This window comes from Gymnoscopelus braueri (genome assembly GCF_963280865.1).
Source record: "Gymnoscopelus braueri genome assembly, chromosome: 4".
Classification (NCBI taxonomy): Eukaryota; Metazoa; Chordata; class Actinopteri; order Myctophiformes; family Myctophidae; genus Gymnoscopelus; species Gymnoscopelus braueri.
In genome coordinates this window covers 6,332,983-6,355,060 of record NC_137605.1, presented here as the reverse complement: position 1 = coordinate 6,355,060, position 22,078 = coordinate 6,332,983, and the positions used below count along the sequence as shown (strand labels likewise).

The 22,078-nt window shown below is 40.0% G+C and overlaps 1 protein-coding gene across 1 annotated transcript in view; it reads left to right on the top strand.

Moving 5' to 3' along the window:
- The window catches only part of fam171a1 (family with sequence similarity 171 member A1), an 83,537-nt gene that overhangs the window by 24,708 nt on the left and 36,751 nt on the right, over window positions 1-22,078 (top strand). The window contains exons 2-3 of the mRNA XM_080426355.1: window positions 5,023-5,250; window positions 15,238-15,330. Coding sequence (XP_080282481.1) covers window positions 5,023-5,250; window positions 15,238-15,330 — 321 coding nt within the window. The remainder of the gene's footprint in view (window positions 1-5,022; window positions 5,251-15,237; window positions 15,331-22,078) is intronic.

Below are 22,078 nucleotides of genomic sequence, written 5' to 3'. Positions count from 1 at the left end.
GAAAAGCATCTGTCATTTTAACCACTTTAACCATTATCTTCTACTTTGGCTATTCAAACATAGCAGATATACAAGCTCATAGCGTGGCATAGCGAGTGCCACGCTATGAGCTTGTAGATCTGCTATTTCTTTTTTGAAAAATCATGAAAATGTGTGCAAATCTTTGAAAATATATATTTTTAAAGCAAACATTTGTAACTCAAATCTTTGCTTCTGGGGGGATTCTACAAATGTCTTCTAAATCCTAACAGTTTAAAAAAAAAAAAAAAAACGTATGTTGCTATAATCAATGGTTCTCAAACTCCAAAATTATATGTATTTGGCCGCGGACCCTCATCTCAAAATATGTTGTTCCAGGGGCCCCCCAGAAGCAAATATTTTAGTTTAACAATGTTCGCTTTAAAAAATATATATATATATATTCTGCGCAGATTTTCAAAACTTTAAAAAAAATAGCAGATCTGCAAGCTCATAGCGCGGCACTCGGTGCCGCGCTATGAGCTTGCAGATCTGCTATTTTTTAGGGATGTCCGATATTGACTTTTTTTACCGATAACCGATATACCGATATTGTCCAACTCCTAATTTCCGATACCGATATCAACCGATACCGATATATGCGGGGATTACTGTGATTATGGTAAGCTCACATTTCATATCACACACACCATACAGTAAGAACTCCTGTAACTTATTTAAAGATAATTTAAGTAATAAATAAATCAATCAAAAAAACGATACAGATATTTTCCAATATCGATTTTTATGCTAATATCGTCCGATAATATCGGACATCCCTACTATTTTTGAATTGCCCAAGTATAAAATAATGGTTGCACAGATGCGTTCCCGGCCTTTATGGATTAAAGGAACTGCTTTGTTGATAACATAGGGGTCATTTGTAGCAGCCAGTATATTATGCAAGTGTTGAGAAGGTGGATGTGATGTTTTAGTGGCCCAGAGGAGCAGCGCTGAGATAACGGCGCTGTGTTCCATCTCCACAATGTCCACTCCGGAAACCTTGTATGTTTTCAGGAAATGGAACCTTTTGTTCCAATGGATCCAGCGTAGTTATTATTTTATCACAAGCTCTTTCTGATATTTTGAATCGGTTAAAGATTCATAAAACCCACAGGCAGACTTCAGACACACTTAAAGCGGCACTATTTAACACTTTTTTTATGAATAAAATGTAATTGTATCCAACCTGTGTGGTAGAGTATGTTAATACAATATAATAACTGATACAATTGGGATGGTTGTATTTTGTCTCCCTGCTCTTCTATTGAGACATTTAGATTGTGTCAAAGGTCATGTCTCACCTAGACACAGGATCTGACTCAAATGTTGACCTGAAGGTCAAGATTCAATTTATCCCCTGAGCAAGCAGGCAGGCTCTATTAGCTCAATGGTTAAGATTTCAGCACTTGCGCAGGAAACCTGGTTGAAATCCAGGGTAGAAGAGGAAAGTTGCATAGCATCTGTGTCAAACATTTTTTTAATCGTGAAAATCTTTGAATATATATATATTTTTTAAAGTGAACATTTGTAACTCAAATCTTTGCTTCTGGGAGGATTCTACAAATGTCTTCTAAATCCTGACAGTTAAAAAAATAAAAGAAACGTATGTTGCTATAATATCAGTGGCGCGCCACTTTTTTAATGTCAAGGACCACCCAAAATTATGTATTTGGCCGCGGACCCCCACCTGAGAATATTTTGGTCCAGGGACCCCCAGAATCAAAGATTTGAGTTACAAATGTATAATATCTCCGGCAGAAACCAGCTAACTCCAAAATGTTCATTTTTCAGGAAATGAAAAGTTAGTGGAGGTTTTGTTCATCATTGATAAGAACAGCTGAATGGACCTCCAAGCTCACAATGAGGTTGGAGGTCAAAAGGGGGTGGAGCCTGGAGTCAGCAAAACCAGCTAACTCCAGTTAGCTGGTTTAGCAGAAAGTTTGATGATCCAATGGAGTTAGCTGGTTTTGTCAGAAGCGCTTTTTAATACTTTTGATTGGTTCAATATTTTTTTAATCAACACAGTGAGCTGGTTTCTGCCGGACAGCAACAATATATTCAAAGATTTGCACACATTTTCGCGATTTCTTTCCAAAATATGGCAGATCTACATGCTTGTATATCTGCTATTTTTGAATATCCAAAGACATCTTAACTCTCAGTGCCACACAATGAGATATCCCGAGTTTTTTCTGAATGCCCTCAGTGCCGAGAACGAAAAATCCTGAGTTAAAAAAAAAAGAAGTAAATATTATTATTATTATTATTATTGTTATTATTTTTTAATTTTTTTTTCAGAACCCAATATATCATTATCTGAAGATTTGCAGATCCATCCACTCCTTGTTTAACTTATAACTGAAAAACGCTGTATCTCGCTTCCTAAGCACTTTCTTTTTACTTTTAATTTTTTTTATAATTGCTGGCAAAGTATGAACATATTTTTTTTATTTCATTGGCTCTGAGAGAGTTAAAATGACACCGATGCGTTCCCTTCCCGGTCTTATTGGGTTAAAAAACAAAGCAAAAAATAGCCGGTCTGCAATGTTTGCTACTTGTGTGTGACACTGTAGTATGACGAAGTATAGCATACATTTATGGGGGGAAAAAATAAAAACATAAAAAGTTTAAATATGGAGATACAAGGTTTCTGCCCGGCGACAGCGAGGTGTTTTTACACGCCGTCGTTTCCTCGTCCTGTTCCAAGGCTTCTTTGACAGAGCGGGGGGGGGGGAAGGGCCCATTGTTTAGGAGGGGAAATGCCATTGGCCAGCGTCCAGGAAACAGTGAGGTGTCCGTCCTGTTGTGATTGGCTCAGGGGGACGGGGCCTTAGACTGCTCACCCAAATGGCTTTAACCCATTAAGACCGGGAACGCATCTGTGTGTCATTTTAAGATTTATTTGGGGATATAAAAAAATAGCAGATATACAAGTTTGTAGCGCAGCACCGAGTGCCACGCTATGAGCTTGTAGATCTGCTATTTTTTTGAAAAAGCAAATTTTACAAATCTTTGAATATATAATATATATATATATTTAAAGCGATTTTTTTTTCACTCAAATCTTTGCTTCTGGGGATTCTAAAAATGCCCTTTTTGAATAAACATATGATGCTATAATATCAGTAGTTCTCAAACCTTTTTCATGTCAAGGACCCCCAAAATTATATGTATTTGGCCGCGGACCCCCATCTCAAAATATATTGTTCCAGGGACCCCCCAGAAGCAAGGATTTGAGTAAAATAATTCCGCTTAAAAAAAAAAAAAATCAATGATTTGCACAAATCTTCCACAACAATAAATAGCAGATGTACAAGCTCATAGCACAGCACTCCGTGCTGTGCTATGAGCTTGTATATCTGCTGTTTTTGAATGGCCAAAGTATAAAATAATGGTTAAAGTGCGTTCCCGGTTTTAATGGGTTAAAGGTGATGCTTGGCCCGCTGGAATTGCATAACGATGGAAAAGACCCTCTTTTATAACCATGTGTAACTCTCACTCCATTCCAACACGCGTGTATTGTGAATGATTATTAAGAAGACGACGGGTAATGATAAATCACTTCTAATGTCTCATTTATGTGTGGGAGGTGCGTGCTGGTCATCACTGTCGTGTGCCAAAAAAAATAGCAGATCTACAAGCTCACAATGCAACACATTGTGACATAACATATTATCATCATTGTCATGACAAAGAAGGCCTGCTCTCTAAATTGCAGGTAAAAGTCAGATGTATTTATTTGACAGATTTCACCCAACTGTCTGATCACTAACTGCAAACAATTAAATGAAATAATCACACTTCTGGTACGTGGTGCCAGTGTTTCCCCTAGCCAGAAGCTGAAGATGTGGGGGAGGATGCGTCAAAATACATATTTGTGCTCAAACACGAAGACATGGTACATGTGCACAGTAATGAGCAGGAAAATATCTGTATAGTTTACATATGAATTGTCTCCAGATTTAGGAAAATATACTTTTATTAGACCCAAGTTGTAGTATAGACAAACTGTCATACATAACAAAAAAGACAGTGGTGGAGGAAGTACTCACACTTCTTACTTAAGACCTGGAACGCCTCTGTGTCACTTTTTGATTTGAGCTAAAAAAGCATTATTTTACACTTTGGCTATTCAAAAATAGCAGATCTACAAGCTCATAGCGCGGCACTCGAGCTTGTAGATCTGCTATTTTTTTTTAATCGTGAAAATGTGTGCAAATCTTTGAATATATATATATTTTTTAAAGCAAACATTTTTAACTCGGATCTTTGCTTCTGGGGGTCCCTGGAACAACATATTTTGAGATGGGGGGGGTCGGCGGCCAAATGCATATCATTTTGGGGGTCCTTGACATGAAAAAGATTGAGCACCACTGATATAGAAACATACGTTTTTTCAGAAAACTGTTGGGATTTAGGAGACATGTAGAATCGGCTTCAGGTCTTAACTGATTCACTGCCAATCACGTAGATCTATGCGAACCGCTTTAAAGCCGCCACGTGCCAATCGCGTAGATCTACGTGAAGTGAAAAAAAAATAATATATATATATATTTTTTAATGTTTTTTTTTTCCAATTTCACCCAAAGACCAAGGAGATATGATTAGTTGAAGATCTAGACTCCTATCCACTTCCTTGTTAACTTAAAACTTTAAAATGCTGTATTTCGGCTCCTGAGTACTTTTTTTTTTCCAATGAAAAACTCTGGCACTGGCTAAAAAAATATGAAAATACCTCTGGCAGTTAATGTGTGGGTTTTAAATGATTCTCAAAGTGGGGTTCCTTGAGTAGGGTTCCAATCCAAATAGACCCTTACAGGTCCGTAACTAAGGGGATAATATAAGGGGAACCCTGAAATTAGTTGGGGGGGGGGGGGGGGGGGGGGAAAGATCTCAAGTCTTTTTCCCTTCTCAGTATTTTTTATTTGTCGTCAGTCACCACATCTTCTATCCATCTCAACCCGTTTATTATTCTCTCTCTCTCTCTCTCTCTCTCTCCAGAGGTGACTCTGAAGGTGCACCTGAGCGACGCCACTACCCATCAGCCCCTGGGAGGAGCCGCCGTCGAGCTGTTCGCCAACCACACCTCCGTCACCGCGGAGACCTCCGCCGCCGACGGCAACGCCTACCTCCGCTTCCCCTACCGCCTGGGGATGCCGCTGGTCGTCACGGCGACCAGGCAAGGCTACGTCCCAAACTCCGCCCCCTGGAGTCCCAACAGGCTGCCCGGTAGGACTGCGTTTTTTTTTAGCCCCTCCCCCAAACCCCAATGTTTGACTCCTTTTTGTTTTTGTTTCAGGCGCTGAAACAGAAATCATGTCAGTTAGGGCTGCAATTATTGATACTTTTCTTAACGATTTTTCTATCAATTAAGTAGAAAAATGGCAGATATAAAAAAAAAAAAATCAGATATACAAGCTCATAGCGCGGCACAGAGTGCTGCACTATGAACTTGTAGATCTGCTATTTTCTTAACTCTTTGACTGCCAGAGTATTTTCATAAAGTACTCCCCCAGTGCCAGCAATTTTCGTGTTTTTTTATTTTTATATTTTGAATTTTCTTCATGAAAATAATTTAAAGACACATAATTTAAAGTCACAGCACAAAACCGCCACTAGAGAGCAGCACATGACAGCTTGATCAGGTCGTTGGGTCACTGTCACCCTTCTTGAGAGATTAGACAGGGAAAAACATGAAAACGGATGTGACGTAGTCCCAGATTGTCTGATCGGCCAAAATTACGATGTGATACACGACGGCGATGACTGATCGTCACCCAGACCATAGATTATAGAAGAGAACCTGTCCGTTTGTCTGTTATACCGTGTGAAAAACCGTTTGTTTTCCAATTCTGGACGAAAATGACCGGGGAAAAAAAAATCAAAAACCGGAAACGGAATCCAGGTCATGAAACCGGATGCAGATGTGGGTGAAGTAAGTGGAACTTGAAAATAACATTGAATATTAAGCAGCATAGCGCAATCAGAGATTAAACAATGAACGCGCGTCGAACGCGTCGACGGCCAACTGGACAAAGTAGCACTTGACGCGTTATCGCGTCGTCCGCAGTCAAAGAGTTAAAATTAGTGAAAATTAGTGCAAATCTTGAATATATATCTTATATATATTTTTAAAGCGAACATTTTTAACTCAAATCTTTGCTTCTGGGGGATTCTACAAATGTCTTTTAAATCACAGTTTTTGAAAAAAAAAACATGTTATAATCAGTGGTTCTCAAACCTTTTCATGTCAAGGGCGGACCCCCCATCTCAAAATATGTTGTTCCAGAGACCCCCCAGAAGCAAATGTTTGAGTTAATTATGTTCGCCTTAAAAAATATATATTCAAAGATTTGCACCAATTTTCAAGATTTTTCAAAAATAGCAGATCTACAAGCTCATAGTGCGGCACCGAGTGCCGCGCTATGAGCTTGTAGATCAGCTATTTTATAGCCCATAAAATAATGGTTAACTCATTCACTGCCACTGACGTAAAAAACGTAATTTGTCCCGTTTACCAATCCTGCCACTGACGTAAAAAACGTATTTTTTTTTTTTTTTTTTTTTTTTTTTAAATTTGACCCAAAGACCAAGGAGATATGATTGTTTAAAGATCTACACTCCCATCCACTTCCTTGTTAACTTAAAACTTAAAAATTCTGTATCTCGGCTCCTGAGTACTTTTTTTTTTCAATGAAAAATCTCTGGCAGTGGGCAAACGCGGCCAGCAATAATTGTGGCAGTGAATGAGTTAAAGTGGTTACACAGATGCGTATTCTATCAATTACATTTTCGATTAATCAAGATTTTTCAATTTTTATACATCAACGAATCGACTAGCGTTATTTTATTCGTCTCACAACGGTGTCGTGCAAAAATAGTGAAAATAGACGATCTAAAAGCTCTGCTTTCTTGGACATTTTCCGCCTATAGAGACATCCCCAAAATAGGCATTAATTATGTTATTAAATCATCAACAGTTTTTTTTTTGTCACACAATCAATTAAAATTGATTATTTCGATTAACTGTTTCACCCTTAATGTCAATAAATACCTTGTGTGTATTGTGTAAATATGATGATTGACTGGAAAATAACCTGATATAATGAGCCAGAGATCCTGAACACAAATCACCAGCCAGGCTTTATAGTGGAAAGAAAGTGTAAAAGGCTAAACTCCTAAACCAGCTCATTAGTGCTGAGTGTGGTCCTTGTGTGTGTGTGTGTGTGTGTGTGTGTGTGTGTGTGTGGGGGTGTGTGTGTGTGTGTGTGTGTGTGAGCACCAGGTGTGTGAGCTAATAAGTGGAGTGCTCTATTACTAATTTATTACAATAGATGCCAAAACCCAGCAAGGGGGTTGCTTAAGCCTTCTGTCACACACACACACACACACACACACACACACACACACACACACACACACACACACACACACACACACACACACACACACACACACACACACAAGGCATCCCTAGAGGCTATACTGTGGGCAAGACTGAGAGTGTGTGTGTGTTGCATTTGGTTCTTGTGTGTTTTGAGGATGTGTATGTATAGTATTGTGTTGGTGTGTTTTAAGGGTATATGTGTGTGTGTGTGTGTGTGTGTGTGTGTGCTGCGTCCGTGCATGGCATTGTGTTGTGTTTTGAGGGTCAGAGTGTGCATGCATGGCTTTGTGTGTGTGTTTTGAGGGTATATGTGACGTGTGTGTGTGCGGATGTGTGTGTGTGCACGGCATTGTGTCGGTGTGTGTGTGTGTGTGTGTGTGTGTGTGTTGAGGGGTTGATTCTAAGAGGCAGTGGAACGTCGGCCAATTGGATTAACACACTTACCAGCTCTGAACAATGGAGGAGCAAAGAGGAAGGAAGGATGAGAGGACACACGCTGTGTTGCTGTCCCACATAGAACACTGTGAATGGCTGAGACACACACACACACACACACACACACACACACACACACACACACACACACACACACACACACACACACACACACACACACACACACACACACACACACACACACACACACACACACACACACACACACACACACACACACAGACGGACAGACAGAGAGACAGACACACATGCATATAGACAGACAGACTGTGCGTCCTACATAGAAATACAGGACAGAAAGCACTTTGAATGGCTGGCGTCACGTCCCATGCGAACGCGCCAAACACGTTCTCACGGACGGTTTGGGCGGTTCTGCGTTCCGCAGGCTTTTAAGCCGTCGCTGTGCCGAAAAGAACGGATCTATAAAAGCTGACAACGCGACGTTGTCAGCTTGTAGATCTGTTCTTCTTGGCACAGCAACACTGTCGTACCACGGAATGTAAATTAGGCATTGCCATTGAAGGGATTCGTCTTGTCGTTGTGGTTTGGTACGAGACTTGTACAATGTCTTCCCCGAGAAACACAGGTTTTCAAAGTGCGGGCAGTGGCCTTCAGGAGGGCCGCCAGTGGGGCCAGGTGGAAAGAGAAAACTGAAAAAATCCTGAATGTGTATATAATTGTATACGTTTTTTTGTACAATTATGTGCCAGTTTAACCCATTAACACATCCACCGCCAAGGGCTAATCTCATAATGTACTCACCAGTGCCAAGGTTTTATTGTTGTTTTTTGTTTTTTTCAGGTCGCCATAGGCCCCGTTAAAATCCTTTAGATTGCCCGATCCACTGTTTGTAAACAACGGGCACATGTCCTGGTGTCTACTCGTCGAGACCGCGTGTCAAACGGAGCCGCCATGTTTGAGTTCTGATCGTTTATGTTAACATGGGAAATGCGAGGATGAAAAACTACATGTCCTGTACAGCTTTTACAGGGTTTTTTTGTGTACGACTTAGAATGAAGGCAGACGGGAAACAAAAAACGTGACGCACTTCCGGTCGATTTCGGGTGGTGTTACACTGAAAATGGTCCCCCTGGAAAATTGAAAAAAAAAAATAATCGAAAAAAAGGAAAAAGCACCACAGCCCGTAGGGCTACGGTCTCGGCGCTTAACAGTTGGATTTAACGGCCCGTAGGACTACGGTCTTGGCGGTTAATGTGTTAAGACCTGAGGCGATTCTTTAAAAAAAATCTAAATCCTTAAATTTTTTTGAAAGAAATCTAAACAATTTTTTTTCAAGATTTTTCAAAAATAGCAGATCTACAAGCTCATAGCGCGGCACTCGGTGCCACGCTATGAGCTTGTATATCTGCTATTTTTGAATAGCTAAAGAATTCTAAAATGACACAGATGCGCTCAATGGGTTAGTTAACTACTTTCAACCTGATGTTGAACCTGCTTTTTCAGCATTCTAGAATAATTATATATTTGAATGAACAATATTAAACATTCAACGCCGACACATCCCATACATTCACCAGAATCATCCGTTCTCTGTGTGTGATCGCAGTAATTGCGTACTTGAGGAAGTTTAGAGAGAAGATGACCGAGAATTCTCCCCTTTTCAGTCAATGGTCTTTACCGCCAAAGGGGAGAATTCTCCCCTTTTAATTATTTTCTTTTATTCTGTTTTTGAATTCCTAAAAAGTTTCTCTAATTTTTGAGTATAAATGTATAACCCTAACGAATTAATAAATAAAAAAATCCATTCACTTCAATGTTAAAAAATAAACGGACAAATAATTCACATTGTTTCTATAAAAAAATGATTAAAACCCTGGCAGTGGGTGATTTTATTATGAAAAAACTTTGGCGGTGAATGTGTTAAGCCTGATTTATGTTCCGTCACGATGAGCTTGTAAGTCTGCTATTCTGCACCGTCGCGCGACAAAGTATAAATGGGGCTTTATATTAGTGGGGATGACATGTATAAATGTATATTGACTTCTGGGTCCATAAACATCATGATATCACCCCGTCTTCAGATAACTTGCATACAAAACGATCATGTCATTGTCAAAACATCTCACAATAAGGGGGGCCGCAGCCAGTGATTATGGCTATTTGGGGGTACTTGGCATGGAAACGTTTGGAAAGCCCTGCACTAGTGTTTAACAGGCACCCATTTCTTTCTCCAAGACCTGGAGAAGTCTGACAATGTGTCCAAAACAAACCCGGCTTTAAAAAGTTTTAAATACAGTTAAATATAGTGTTGAAGAAGCCCTACATTTGGTCTCGAAAGTATTTAAAGAAAGAAACCCACCTCGTGCACTGAATTCTAAAATACAGCTATTGCTGATCCAACAGCTTGTATTCTGTTCATACACTGTTCAAACACAAGTGAAATAGAAAGTCTTATATTTTATGCAAATTAGAATTCAAATGGGGTTAAAGTGACTATAAACCTAAAGAGAAGTGGTCCATATTTTCATACATCTATATATCTATATATTTCCAAAACTGTTACTTTTCAGGATGCAAATTCAAAAGTAGCAGATCCTCAAGCTCGAAACGCGTCGCTTCGCGCCGCGTTTCGAGCTTGTGGATCTTCTACTTTTGATGCTTTTGTGTGACGCTTAGGGATGATCAATTAAGGCGTTAATTTACGGAAAAACACAAAGTTAAACTTTTAGTCGCACCGATCAATCGGCCGCAGATCAAAATTGACGATTTAATATCAAATCGGCGACCGGGCCGGTCACTGTCATAAATTTCCGCTTTTATGGACACTGCATGGGCACTGCACAGCATGATGGTCAAGTCGTGCCACTCAGTAAACTAGTAGCCGAATGGCAGCCTTACAGATGGTGCTGATTACCGTTGGCAATGTAAGGATACGTTCCATAATCCATTATAGCCTACTCAATGCCGTCACCGTCAATCACGAGAGAAATTAAAGGCGGTGACATCGCGTTAGCCTGGTAAACCCTCCCTCCGGAAATCTCAATTCCATTTCATTTCAGGAGTGAGTCTGGCCTGATCCGCCTGTCTGCAATATTGGCTGTGCTGGAGTTGGGCGGGAGTAATACCGTTGACTGACAACCCCTTCAGCCAATGATAATTTTTCCCCTTCAGCCAATCAGCAGTTCACCAGTCTTAATGTGACGCGACGGGACTTTTGAGACAGCCATACCCAAAATGGGTTGCCTTTTTCGGGTACAATGGTGTCACTGCCCGCCCCTACCGGTTCTCTAATTATTATTTTTTAAATAGGCTTTGTCATGATTAATTGACCACATATATGAAGTTAAACAACTAAATTCTATCCAAACGATATCTTATAAGTAAATTCCGTGCCTCAAAATAGAAGTTAGAGAGCTTTTTGAAGTAAAAAAATAGCGGAGAATTGGCCGCACAAGAAAAAGATGGCTGCCGTTCGTGTTTTGGGCTCACTCGAACTCGCCACCTGATTGGCCAACGTAAGCTGTCAATCACAGAACAATGAGCGACGACGCTGATAGGCGCGGCCGTTTGGCATACACAGCCAATATTGCAGAGAGGCGGTTCATGCCAGACTCACTCCAGGAATCAAATAGAAATGAGATTTCCGGAGGGAGGGTTTACCAGGCTAACATCGCGTCACCAGGCTTTCCAGACGGTCCATGGATGCATTTGGAATCACTTTCACTTTCATTGACTGAATGCAGCAGCATTGCAAAAGCTGTTGCAGGCTACAGAAAAAGCCAGACTATAAACATCCCTTTATTTTAGCCAGTTCCAAGGTCCCCCCCCCCCCCCCGGTTGATCTATGCATTGTTGTTGAACACGGACGGGTGTTCAACAAGTGTGTGTGTGTGCGTGTCCAAACACTTCTCCCACTTCTCCCTACAGTCGGTAGCTGCTCATCCCCTCCTACCTGCACGTTTCCTTAATGCAGCAAGCAGCTTCAAACAACAACACAAGGCGTTGTGATCATGTGTAATGATTGACCCCGAAAGTAACCACAAAACAAAGTATTTCCTTACTTACGGCAATGAAAGTATTCCATAAGTGTTGCGCTGGGCGGAAACGGTCGACTCGGAAAACACGGAAGTGTAGTTGATCAAATAATCATTTTTGGTTACTGCACTGTCTATTTCTCGCTTAAAATGTTTTCAAAAACATTATTTTTTACTTAAAAAATTGTATCCCACGATTTTGCAACCCTTTTTTTCACCCAGTGCAAATTGTCTAAGTGATCCTGGGCGCTACACTCCCCCTGCCAGCCTAGGGAGCCCAGAGCCGTTGGCATGAGAGCCAACTAGGCTTCTTATCACCTGACCGGGGGGAGTTTCCCCGTTAGGACGTAGCATGTGGAAGGAAGGAACACGTTATTCCAACCAGTTCCTTTCCCCTCCATCAGGCGCCCCAACTAACAAGGGGGAGGCGGTATAGAGACCAGGATTACTGCATGTTTTTGTGAGGGTACCTACCCTAGGAGACACGGGGAGAACATGCAAACTCCACACAGAGAAAAAACATTCTTGAGAGCAACATTTAGCTGTAAATGACACAGTGTGCTTGTTTACATGGCTGTCATGTTGGATACAGCATAAAATCAAGCAGCTCAGGTGATATGAGCAGGTGCTCTGAGTATTGAGCTCATCGGTCATTATCCTGAAATAACACACCGCTGAATTCAGCGATTGACCAATCAGAATCAAGCATTCAACCAAGCTGCATAATAAAGCTTGTTAAGCCTCTTCTGAAAGTTAACACTGAGCAACAGAGAGTAAATGTAACATTTTAAGTCCCTATACAGAGGTTAAAACAAGCCAAAACAAGTGAAGTAGTGACATACGGTAATATTTTTGCCTTTGAAATAATTGAAAGGCAACAGACTAGACTGGAGTGACATAAGGTAAATGTCTCACCTTGAAAACAATGAAATGTAGACATACAATATGTCTGAATGGGAAAACCTTATTTATTTATTTCAGCTTTTAGTCAAAATAAGACAATCATTTTGCAATAAGATTTTGATTGTTTCGTTTTTAAATAATAATTGTAATGACTGATCTCTATGGACCCATAATAGGTTTTGCCATAATCATGCAGCTCTATAACAGTAACACAGCCATGACAGCAATGTTACAGATCTTTTAAGGCCTTTCAGGGCATCAATATTATATCCATATCATGATATTAGACTGGATATCATCTGTGAATTTGGATATCGGATATTAGGGCTTTCACGACTAGAGATTTTTACAGATCGACTAATTTGACCCAGTGGTAGTCGACTAGTCGACTACCACTTTATTTAAAAAAAAAAATCTTTTTTTTCTCTTTTTTTTTAGGGAGGGCATTGTTTTAATGCCATCCTACTACTATATTACTATTATTATTATCCTCCTGCCCTTATTTTTATGGTGTTTTAAGGGAAGCGCTTCTGGCACAGCAGCACAGCACCACAGCAGCGTCTCCAAGGATCCCCATTGCCCAATAATAGGCTTTTATTGGGCATACTTTTGACCCCCTTTTGATAAAAAATTAAGTCAGGAGGATAATAATAATAGTAATGCCACTCCAATGCCATTGGAGCAACCCTACTGTCTAGTTCTTAGATAGAAAATCGGTATCGGAAAAAAACGGTACCGGCAGGTCAGACAAAAAAAAACAGGAATCGGAATCGGCCATGAATTTTGCAAGCGGTGCATCTCTAGTTAAAATATGAGACAAGAGGTTTCTGCCCGACAGCAATAATATATGTCATGTTCCATCATCAGTGAAGTGAGCCACACAGTGTTGCAGTATTTCCCCTTGAACTAGACGAGTCCTGTACAGACCCTGTTCCACTCAGACAACAGTAAAGCCTCAGTTATCGTCTACAAGTTATGCAACGCATTGTTAGCTTGTTGATCCGTTATTCTTGGCGAGTGACACTGTTGCGCTCATTTCTCTTGTCCTTTCTTTTACTCATTACATCAACCATGTTGTCAGTTTAGCGATGATGAGACTTGATTCATCTCTGAATGGGCAATCTGTGGGAACCCATTTGGTAAAGAAAACAAAAGGAAAGAAATATTGTATTTTTCCTTTGTTTTTGCCTCTGGGCTAGGCCTGTCACAATTATGACATAATAGTCTAATCGCAATTATTTGAGATAATCGCAATTATTTTTGCATAATTGCTTCTATGTTAAAGTGTTCACCCATTTTCAAATATAAAAATAGCAGAAATAGCTGATCTACAAGCTTACAACGCTTGTAGATCAGCTATATCTGCTATTTTTACATTTCAAATTATGGAATGTCAATTATTCTTTGTATATTTAAATCATATCTGCCTTGTGCAATTTTTGATTACGAAGCCTAAAAGGCAAACAGAAATGTATCTTTTTTTTTTCATACGTTCCAATGTTCAACGGCAAACAATTAAATCGTTAATCGCAATTATTTGAGTGACAATTAGTCGTCAACTTAAATGTGTAATCGTGGCGGCCCTACTCTGGGGGGGGGCACCCCCTCCTTTTTTTGTGTGGAAACAGGAACTTGGTTTGGCTCCTCCCCTTTCTTAGCCCACTTCCTCCCGGGTGCTTCGGTGTTTACTCCTACAAACAACAACAACACTACATGTTTAGAGAGATCTGTCCAGAGAGATGACTGAATTCACCATATTCACACAGCGGCCATGGTTGGCATTTCTTCCCAACCCGCAAATATGAGGTCAGAGCAACATGGCCGCTGTGTGTGTGTGTGTGTGTGTGTGTGTGTGTGTGTGTGTATAGTCAACTGGTGAATAAAGGGGTTCCCAAACTTTTCCATTCCAAGGACCCGCCAGATGTCTTTAAAAAAAGAAGAGAGGAAAAAGGCTTTTTTGAAAATTCTTTGAAATTGTTTTTAAAATTTTTTTTTTGACAAATAATGACATGCCCAAAATATGGACGCCAGGTTGAACGTGGTTACACTGTCAGGCACAATCATCTTATGAATTGAAATACCTTTTTTTTTAAATATATTTTAAGATTTATTTATTTACTTCCCCCCCCCCCCTTTCCTTTGCAATGTCCTGGCCCTGTGTGGGCCGCGGTGCCCATGTTGAAACGCAGTGTTTTATGTGAATGGGGTCATCCTCCCAGCAGTGAGGAGCAGGAACAACAGTACAATGGAGGGGAAACCCAGCCAGACTGGAACAGCCATCCAACACAAGTGTGCACGCACACAAGCATGTGTCTGTCCTAGCATTTTGAACATAGCTGTATGTCAAGTGTGTGTGTGTGTGTGTGTGTGTGTGTGTGTGTGTGTGTTTAAGTATTTTTGTGGTTAGGTACGTGTACAAAAAACTGTGTGTGCATGTGTGTGTGTGTGACACAAATGTTTTGTGTGTTTTTTCAGTGTTTTCGTCGCTCAGTTTGGACTTGCTGCCGGAGAGAGCTGCTACCCTGATGGTCTACGACAACGTGGTCCAGATCTTATCTGGTTTCCAAGGTAACGCTCTGTGGGTGTGTGTGTGTACTTGTGACTATACTTGTGAGGGCCAAATGGCCCCACAAGTATAGTAGAATTTGAGGAATAGACAGTCACAAGAAGGAAAAAAAAAAACTTTTATAGTTGTGCAAAATAATGATAATAATTGTCCGCTGCTGTCGCACACTCAAAATAGCCGATCTACAAGCACACGTGACCCGGCAGATCGGCTATCTATAAGGTCGCGTCACGTGGGCTTGTAGATCGGCTATTTTGGGTTCGTGACACCAGAGCGTGTGAAGTCTGACTTTAGGGTTAGGATGAAAAATTGGGTGAAAGGTATTTTTTATGAAATAACCATCCTTAAATGTTGATGTCCTCGCAAGTAAAGTAATACAAATGTGTGTGTGTGTGTGTGTGTGTGTGTAGCCACCAGCGGGTCTGTTGCCCTTGTCACGGTGACCTCGGGTACATAAATCTCGTCAGAAAAATGTTCTCCACTTTGTAATGTAAATCCTAAATGAGCGTGTGTGTGTGTGTGTGTGTGTCACACACACGCACAGCCCGCTGTCTCTTTGTGGTCTACCAGACTCCGTGGAGTGCTGTAATTATATTAGCTCCCATTTTCTTGAATTACATTTCTCTTTTGTTCTGCAGGTGACTGACAACAGAGTTATTTATGCTGCGTAACGGCCCACACCACATCAATGCATGTACCGCTCGCGCGCGCCGGCATTAGCATGATAAAACGGTAAACGGGGCACGCGTCTCTGCAGAAAACAATTTGGGGCGGGGGGGGGTCATCAAACCCAGACACCCCGGGGAGCGATAAAATGGGACACAATGAAGGAGATGAAGTGGAGTGGTAGAGAGGGTTGGGGGGAGGTGGAATGTGGCGGGACAAAACAACAGGGGGAAAAAAAGAGGTGAAGAAGGGGTGGGAACACATGACGGCAATAAGGGCCGTTTCCTCTGGACAGGAACCCAAAGCACTGGAGAACCTCTCCAAACACAATGAATCTTATCCACCAGACAGACCTTCTGATTAATTAATGTCCGTTTCCCAGTGGTGTAAAGTAACTAAGTACTGTACTTAAGTACAATTGTGATTTTTTTTTTTTTTTACTTTAGTGGAGTATTTCCAATTTTCAATACTTTTACTTCTACTCCACTACATCTCTGAGGGAATTATTGTACTTTTACTCCACTACAATTATTTGAAAACTTTAGTTACTAGTTACTTTTTAGATTTTTGTTTTTATTACTAAACATACATTAACCACTATAACCTCTATATATATTTCGGCCATTTGAAAATAGCCTATCTACAAGCTCACAATGCGACGCGTTGTGAGCTTGTGGATCTGCTATTTTCAAATGATTTTTGGAAACTTTGAAATGGGACATACTGCATGAGTACTTTAACTTTTGGTACTATAAGTACATTTTGATGCCAATACTTTTGAATTTTACTCAAGTACATTTAGAATTCCGTACTTTTGCTTGTAACAGAGTATTTCTACATTGCAGTATTGATACTTTTACGTAAGAAGAAAGAACTTTTAAGTAAAAAAAACACTGCCGTTTCCTATCAGCCAGGTAGCTTTTTCTTTGTCTGTTTTCTTGCTGAGGGGACACTCTGACATTTGAGTCATCCACCTAACCTGACCATAGACTAAGCTGCAGCCAGCAACCAGTTAAAGCTGCTATTAAAAGTGCCGTAAGTTATTCGTTTTTTGTTCAAATAAGTGTTAAATGACTCCATATTCTGATAGTTATCATTTCTATAGAGTGTTTGTAAACAGAAAAGGGCTTTTATCCAATCAAGAGAGAGAACTCATACCTGATAAATGAGGTCATTTGTAGGTGATGACACAAAGAAATGAGCAGACACACATTTGGAACTGGAACAATGTAAAAATGAAAGCTGGTGAACGGGTGCGGTCTCCTGATCGGATGAAGTTGGCAACCCACCTGTGTATATATGTATGTATTTTATGTTCATTAAAGAGCTGGAGAGACGGGGAGACCCCTGTTACTGAACAAACACTCTATAGCAATTATTACTCTCTGAATATAGAGCTTTAAAGGTTTCATGACCTTCAGTTTTACCAAAAGTCTTTGTCATGGTCCTTCAAACGTGTATAGAAAGTTTTAACAAAAAAATCCACTCCATTGATCCATGGCAGGTGTTTTTCTCTCACATTTCTAAAGCCTTTTCAACCGCAATGAAAAAAGAAATCTTTGCCTGCGGGTGTCGCTGGTGAGGGATTTTGCCTGTCAATCATCTTCTCTGCTCCGCCCCCCCCAAAGGAAAGGATAGGGGAGGGGAGGGGCGAGGAGGAGAGTGGGCGGGATTAATCGGCTGTGACCTCACTGCCGAAGGGCCAAGCTCAGATTACTTTTCAGCCTAATTATTCAGAAAACCCCAGACCACAGAAAATCCACTGAATGTTCAAAGTTCAGATTTTTTGGGTGTAATTGGGGTCATAAAACCCCCCAAAAAACATATTAAAAAAAAAAGTGAAAATGAATGTCATAGAACCTTTAACCTTTTCACCAAAAAACAATCCGGGAACGTATCTGTGTCACTTTAGATTTATTTTAAAACAGCAGATATACAAGCTCATAGCACGGCACTGAGCGCTATGAGCTTGTAGATCTGCTATTTTAGAGAAATCTTAGATTTGTGCAAATATGAATATATATTTTTAAAGCAAACATTTGTAACTCAAATCTTAGCTTCAGGGGATTCTACAAATGTCTTCTAAATCCTAAAAGTTCTTTTTTTTTAAAAACTTGTTGCTATATCAGTGCAGTGGTGCTCCAACTTTTCCATGTCAAGGACCCCCAAAGTGATATGTATTTGACCACGGACCCCCATCTCAAAATATGCTGTACCAGGGACCCCCAGAAGCACAGATCGGAGTTATTTTTTTTTGCTTTAAAACATATATATATATATATATATATATATATATATATATATATATATAGAGATGTGCACACATTTTCACGATAAAAAAAAAATAGCAGATCTACAAGCTCATAGTGCGGCACTCAGTGCCGCGCTATGAGCTTGTGCTTTTTTTTTTATAGTAAAAAAAAAATCTAAAATGACACAGATGTGTTCCTGGTCTTAACTCTTTCACTCCCAGACTTATTTCTGGCTGCTTTTGCCCACTGCCAGCGATTTTTCGATTTTCTTACCCTTTGAAGTAGTCACAGAGTATGTATCTCCAGTATGATTGATCCCCTGATGGTTGCTAATCACAGAGGGTTTCATTGGCAATCAGTGTTGCCATGCCCGCTTATTATAAGCGACTTTGGGCTTGTTTTTCTGTAAAGTAGCCTGTAAATATTGGTACTTGAGCGTTGTGTTTTTTTGGGGCTCGTTTCTAAAGTGCAGTTGGTTATTTTGGACTTGCCACTGGTTTAAACAGCATTACACATAATGCTGTTTAAACCAGTGGTTCTCAAACATTTTCATGTCTCCCCCATCTGAAAATATTATATGCCAGGGACCCCTTTAAAACATTTGTGTTGTTAAAATGTTTTTCTTCAAGATTTCTTTTTTGAAAATAGCAGATCTACAAGCTCACAACGTGTCGCATGCTTGTAGATCGGCTATTTTCAAATCGCCGATGTTTATAGGTTTAAATGCTCATTGTAGCCTAGTCGCTTCTTTTGGGCTTGTTTTCATATAATAGACCTGGTTGCTTATTTCTCTCTGAAACTAGTGCTGCACAATTAATCGAAAAAAGATCGTGATCTCGATTCAGACACCTATGCAATCTCGATTTTAAATTATGACGATTTTTTTTTCAATTATTATTATTATTATTTTATTTTTTTTGCTTAATATTTTTATATTTACAAGAGAATTGTGTGAGAATCGTGTGAGAATCGTGATCTCAATTCTTATGGAGGAAAATCGTGATTCACATTTGAGCAAGAATCGTGCAGCACTATCCGAAACCTGGCTGAATCGGTCCTTTCTGTCTGTTCAAGACCATCCATTACGCTATAGATTTTCCCCAGATGTAGCAGCAGGCGCAGGTTGATCGTCTGGCAACGTGATACCATGTTAACCCTGGTGTCCATATTTATTTAAAAGATTTTCTAAATCCATCAAACATTTTTTTACATTTTTAAGATAAAAACAAGAAGAAAAGAGAAGCAAACAAAGCAGTTATACAAGCTTGTGGATGTGCTATTTTCGCCTTTTTGTCGTACAACAAAGTATATAGGGCTTAAGTAGTTGAATTAGCCTGGCCTTGACTCATCTAATGTTATTAGAGTTATTAATATATCTAATGTTATTAGAGTTATTAATATATCATAGGTAGAGTGTGTGTGTGTGTGTGTGTGTGTGTGTGTGTGTGTGTGTGTGTGTGCGCTCTCTCATAAAGCTGCTGTGTGGTGTGTCATGGCTGTGGAATGCACAGTCTGCACTGCATCCACTTTGCTGCTCACTGGATGTGTAATCTGTTCATGTAACGGAACCGAGTCTTCAATGAAGTGCTGGAAAACATTTTATTTGACTGCTGGAGATCAGGGGTTGGCAACTGGTGGCCTGTGGGCCAGTAGTGGGTCCTAAGTGGATGGTTGGTTGGTTGGTTGTGCTTGTAGGTGTAGGAGTAGAACATGTTATGAATAGTCCTTTCTTAGGAAAGAACTCCTGACTCCGGTCGTACTTCAAAACATCAATTTGTCATAAATTATAGAGGCCCTCAGTTGTGGAACTCTCTGGCAAGTAAGGTGATGACTTTAGTTATGTGTCCAATCTTTAGCAAACATTAAGAAACGATATCTTATTTCATCTACACGGTAGTCTACTGTATGTGATTTACTCATTTAATTTTTCTATCTAGGTTTTGTGTTTCTACCTTGTGAGCTTTTGTATTGTTCTTATTGAACTTTTATGTATGTTTTGTTATGATATCTTCTATTAACACATTGAGTGCCAGTGTTTTTTCAGGTACTCACAGTGCCTGGATTTTTTACCATTTTTGAACCTTTTTCAAGTAGTCACAAAATATTTTCAGTGATCACCGTCCTCACGGTGATCACCTCATTACACACATAGAGGTCTCGTACAATTGGGGGAATTTATTTTAAAACATTAGGTAATCCGTTCCATAGTTGCAGCCAGTTGAAAATAGTCGAAAATAGTCAAAAATACATAATAATAAAAAAATGTACACAGGAGACGAGATACAGGCTTTTGAACTCATAAGTTAACCAGGAAGTGGATTGGAGTCTAAATCTTCGAAAAATGATATCTCCTGGTGCTGTGAAGGAAAAAAAGAAAAAAAAAAGATATTCCTTTTAAACTAAACTAAACTATGCTAAACTTCACCACTATGGGAGGGCAGTTCTAACCTCTAAGAGTAGTTGGTTCTGACTTCAATGTAGGAGGGCTGATCCAACCCCTTCATTTTGATTGTATGCCCAAAGGTTCAAAAGTTATAGGCCAAATGTAAATATTAATGCATGCAATTTATAGAGCAATATACCGTAGCAGTAAAGTGGGCTGGTATAACGCTGCCATGAGGACGGTAGAGTTAATAATACTGCGAGTGTGAACAGAGAGAAAGTGCAGTGTATATGCATAGTGAAATCTTTTCTTGAATTAAGCGGATGGAGAAAAAAAAGCATTATATTGTTTATTCTCAATTCCTCTACAAAGTCAAGGTGTGTGAGCTTCCAATAATACGCATTGATTCACTTCCCCATTTCTCAGCATTAGGTCAGGCAAAAAAACAAGCCACATTTATGCAAATCACCGTTTTCCCTGGAGTTGTGGGTGACATAGATAGGCACGCATGAGATGCTTACTGCCCCAAGGATAGACCTGTGATTTGAAAGCCGTACCGCAAAGTAGTAGGATGCAAATTCCACTACCTCGTAGGATCTACTAGGATGCAAATCCTACTACTTCCTTGTAACAATTATTTTAACCACATGAACCCTATTGTCCCTACTCTGGGGTGAACATTCACAGAAAATAGCCGATCTACAAGTTGCCACGTGCTGCGAGCTTATAGTTTATTGGGTATTTTCGACGACAAGATTGCTGTAGAGCAGAGGTTCTCGAAACTATGGGCTGGGGCCCCAAGTGGGGTCTCGGGAAGGCGACGGTGGGGTGGAACATTGACATCTGAAAAAAAGACAATTTGATCATTCCCATTAAGACGTGTATTTTTGGAAAGCGTAACTAGTGAATGCATTACTCTGTATTCATTAAAGTTCTGACAACTTAGGCTATTATGCTGTATGCTTCCATGTACAAATGTGAACTTAAAAACTACATTGATAAGACACAAAATCAGCAGCAATCACAGCGTTTTAAATGCATTTTCTAATAACCATTTCTATTACCAATGTATGCTAACTTTGAAATGGTACTACAAATCAAGTGTGGCGTTGCCAAAAAGATCTCCCCCATGAAAGAGTCCTGGCATAAAAAGGTTTTGAGAACCCCTGGTGTAGTAGAGGGAAAACATGAGGGGAGGGACCAAGTATTGATCCCTGCGGCACTCCGGTCAACTAAGCATATACGGTGACTCATTGAGTGCCATTGACGTGTTTCACGTGTTTTACCGCAATGGCGCAACGTGCCAATGACGTGTTTGACGTGTTTAAAAAAAATAATAATAATGCTGAAAATTGAAAAATTGCTGGCACAGTTTTTGCACGCAATTATTTTTGGGCGGTGTAGCCGCCCCTATAAGTGGGGTTGGGACACCTCATTAGTATTAGTTTC